At 38.0% G+C, this 4,129-nt stretch overlaps 1 protein-coding gene across 2 annotated transcripts in view; it reads right to left on the minus strand.

Annotated features, from left to right (window-relative positions):
* Window positions 1–4,129, minus strand: part of tpm2 (tropomyosin 2 (beta)) — a 20,780-nt gene that overhangs the window by 2,385 nt on the left and 14,266 nt on the right. The window contains exon 9 of one of the 2 annotated variants that reach the window (XM_035667713.1): window positions 1,406–1,781. The exons of the other annotated variant lie outside the window; for it this stretch is intronic. Coding sequence (XP_035523606.1) covers window positions 1,699–1,781 — 83 coding nt within the window. The 3' untranslated portion in view covers window positions 1,406–1,698. Of the gene's footprint in view, window positions 1–1,405; window positions 1,782–4,129 lie in introns of those variants that run through there. 2 annotated transcript variants of the gene reach the window in all.

The following is a 4,129-nucleotide window of genomic DNA, read 5'->3' on the forward strand; positions in this document are numbered from 1 at the left end:
GTTTCTCCTACATACTTGGAAGGCAAGTTATATTCAGTTGGTTGCTATCTGCAATTTCACAGCTAGATGCCACTAAATCCTACACACTGGTCCTCTAAACACTGTTTCAATCTGCACAACAGCAAGAGCTCCAAATGGAGTTTGAAATCATTAAAGAAAAGAAAAAAAAAAAGTCAAAGCAAAGCAGGTATAATGTTTACCATGTTTATCTAAATGTTACATTTTGCTAATTAGCACTAAAGTACTTAAGTACTGGACAGTTTCTTATTAAAATGATGTGAAATATGGTCTTTTTGCTTCCATTCTTTAGTCAACACCAGTTCACCTACCTGGTGTGTCCTTAACATGCGCCACAGGGTCCACAATTCTGTACGTCTACATGGTCTCACACAGTGAATGAGCCATCATAACAGAAACTGATATATCTGCACTTTTATATTTGCACAAGCTCTGCAGAGAAACACAGCGAGAGACACTCTCTGGAGTAGATACAGTGGATATTTTACATGCACAGATCAAGTAAAGCAAAAGCGAACAGCAGAAAACACATCGGCAGGTTCCGATGTCATTCATTCCCACATTTGTTTTAATAATTTGATAGGGCATGTCAGTAAAAACAAGCCTCCTCTACACCTAACCTGCTGTCGTGACAACAGAAATGCGTATGAAAAAATTCCAACCACGAGTTGTACTTTTTGAGTGACTTTATAAAACTTACTGCTGAAGAAAGTTAAAAGAGAAGCTAGAGAGCTAGCTAGAGAAACAGAAAGAGGTGGGGTTGGGCAAGCTGGTGTGTGTGTGTAAGAGACACAGACCAGAGTGCTGAAGGGAACAGCATGGTGAGCAGATTATAGTTTGTGAGATAAGCAGTGAACAATAAGAAGACAATCTATTAGAAAAAGGGCCACTGTTATGTTTTGTAAAGTTCAAATGTTTTTTAATAAAAGGAGTGTTTGAAGTACATGAGATTTATTGTTTTGATTTTGTTTCTTACCTGGTATTGAATCGTTATCGTGTTATGCTCGATGAATGCACTGAGTGGGGGGGCTGGGGGCTCTAGTAGTCAGCTCACGCTTTAAGCACAGACAGGCCTTACATTGTAAGTGCTGCAGGGCCCTGGGGCCCTAGTGGTGCTTTAGAAGGGACAAGGGCCAACTGAAATATATTCTTAAGAGTGACAATAATTGATCTATATATGTTGTCAACCTTGTATTAAAAAAAAATTACATTAAATACAGCAGTTATAGATACTTCAAAAGGAGGGGTTACAAATGCATAAAAACACTTCAAACTTCCTTATTTTCATCTACATATGTGCTAAAAAGCAATTACTTATTATTCATTCACTGCTTATGAATTTTGAATAGAGGAAGTAAACTGAAGAGAAAGAAGGCAAGACTAGAAGGAGACAGAAAAGTCAAGAGAGCTTTAATACATTTATTACAGAGGGGGAGGGTTTACATGAATACTTTAATAAAGTGAGGATATTAACTCAGTGAACGAGCAGACACACAACAGTGATTGAGTGAGCTGTAACTTAACCTTCTGTAAAAAGGCCGGTGCTGTGTAACACAGCTTACCGAGGGGTGGGTGGATTCTTATATCCCCTGATACCACTGTGGAATGGAACAAAACAACAGCAAGCAGGCGGAGACAGTTCAGACAGGAAGGAGCAGCAGACAGGAAGTGAGAGAGCAGCTACAGTGTAGTCATGTCGTTGAGGGCCAGGTCCAGCTCCTCACTGAGAGCCTTGCCCTTCAGCTTCTGAGCATACACTTCATCTGGAGGAGGACACACACACACCCAGTAAGGGGGACGAGGGACAAAGCATAGAATGGAAACGGAGTGAGGTGACATCGAAAGGTACAACAAAGAGAAAATGGAAACATCACTGAAACCGGCAACCCTCAAACTGAATGACCAAGAACCACTGGTGTTAGTGTCATCAGCTAGTAGCTACAGCTCACCAAACATGACTAAGCAACAAAGTTTCAACTTGAAGCTATAGACTGGGTTCAGATACACACACACTGAACACATCATGCAGTGTTATCAAGGAATACTTCACTCAACACCACCATATACAACACATGCCAGAGATTTATGAATTATTGGTGCATTTAGGTAACCCATTGGAAGTCATGTTAGAAGTCCACACCTGGAAACACCCATGTACAGCTTGTGTTTTCATAAGTCTCTGACATGCAGACTTGGTCCAAGTCTCAAGCAAGTCCCAAGTTATTTTTTCATGGACAAGCCAGGTCAAGTCACTTTTTTCCCCCACAAGAGTGATTATTTTTAGGGAGATGGCAGCTGTTAAAATATATATATTAAATAATTTAATTAATATCATAAAATCTTTAGTGGGGTACAGCCCTACAAATTACCTAACCCTAATAATTCTGTTCTTTATTCAACTGATAACAACTAATTAATGCAGCGTTACATTAAGCGTGAAAATTAAAAAATGCTGACAGTGAGTCCAGTCCACATATCTGCTGAAATGGATGTCTCAAGAAAGTCAGTAGCACAAGTGAACAAGTATTCATTTCTGCTTGTAAAAGTACAGAAGTATCTAAAGCACACATACTCATTCCGCAGAATGAGTGTCAGAGTGTTATTTTTAACTTGTCAACTGCCAATTCAACTGAGCTGACACAGTGGAAGAAGTATTCAGATCATTTACTTAACAAAAGTTTAAAAAAATAATAATCATAAAGTATATTGTATACTCAATTATAGGTTAAAATTGAATCAAGTAAAAGTATGAGGAGCATATTATAGTTCAAAACTACTCATGCAGACAGAAAGACACCACTCATAGTAGTATAATATTATATATTTGTGTTCTTATCAATGATACATTAACATGTGAGAAGCATTTTACTGTTAATGCAGACAGAACTATTTAACCTACCGTTGGGTAGTTTTATCTGCAGCCATATATTTATAATTGATCATATGTTTTGCATGTAAAATATTGTAAATTTAAAAAATTACAATACTGTAGCTGCTATGTTTTCCTATTTATGATCTTCTAAAGTCTAATGGTGCAGGCTAAACACAAATAACTTAAGCAGTGTTTCATGCTAACTCCAGTACAGTCTCTCAGAGTGCTGTGATTGTAGTGTAGTCTGCTTACACATGCCCCCTGCTGGCTGTTGGCCATTTGGGTGTTTGCTGGATGATCCAGGGATCTGGAAGCTGATGTTTATCTGCACTTTAAATGTTTTTATGCTTTTTATTTTCTTAATCTTCTCTCAGTTCTTATTTTTCTCTGAAATGTAATATACAAATAAAGTTGTTCACGTAGCTGCTGGTTTGATCAAACCTGTACAGATGGCATGTGCAGTCCATGTGTACAAATGGTGGGCTAATGTCCACAAAACATCCATGTACAGCCTCACAGTCATGGGCCAAAACAATGTTTACATCATATGGATCATATGCAAATACCCAATGTGGTATAAACACAGCTGCATGCATGTATATAGTGCATTATGTGGGGTCTTCTACTAAACATATTTGCATTTCCTTTCCACAATTGGGAACTTTTTCATGTCAACTTCCTTTCATTGTCAGCTTAGCCTATAGTTTTTGTACAACTAAAGTATGATGATACATCGGTGGTGTCAATATATATATATAAGCCATCAATCCTCTGGATGTCCTCAGTCCCTAGTTTGTGGTTATACAGTTTCATGCGGCTGTGATTATCCTGAGGTCACAGAAGTTCATTTTATATATAAAAAAAAATGCTCTCACTACAATGACAAGGCTACTATGAGAACTGACATCATCACCCATCAATACAATTGTGCTCATTGAATCCACAAACGTCTCAGCTTTCCAGTCATACCCAATTTATGCAATGCCAATGCTGTTTATGGACCCCAGTATGTAGAAATACTCAAATACATACATTTATACTGCATGCAAAATCTGCATGCTATTAGCATAAAGTGGGCCTGTCTGTCTCATGTTTCGTGGGTACCAATAAAACACATTTTCATTTAGATATCTTGAGGTCAGAGGTCAAGCGACCACTTTAAAAATAGTCATGCAAGTTTTTCCATCGCCAAAAATTTAAATGGTACTTGTATAGCGCCTTTCTAGTCTCCCGACCACT

The sequence above is a fragment of the Morone saxatilis genome, unplaced genomic scaffold, assembly GCF_004916995.1.
Source record: "Morone saxatilis isolate NCDOM2014 unplaced genomic scaffold, NCSU_SB_2.0 Contig21, whole genome shotgun sequence".
Classification (NCBI taxonomy): Eukaryota; Metazoa; Chordata; class Actinopteri; family Moronidae; genus Morone; species Morone saxatilis.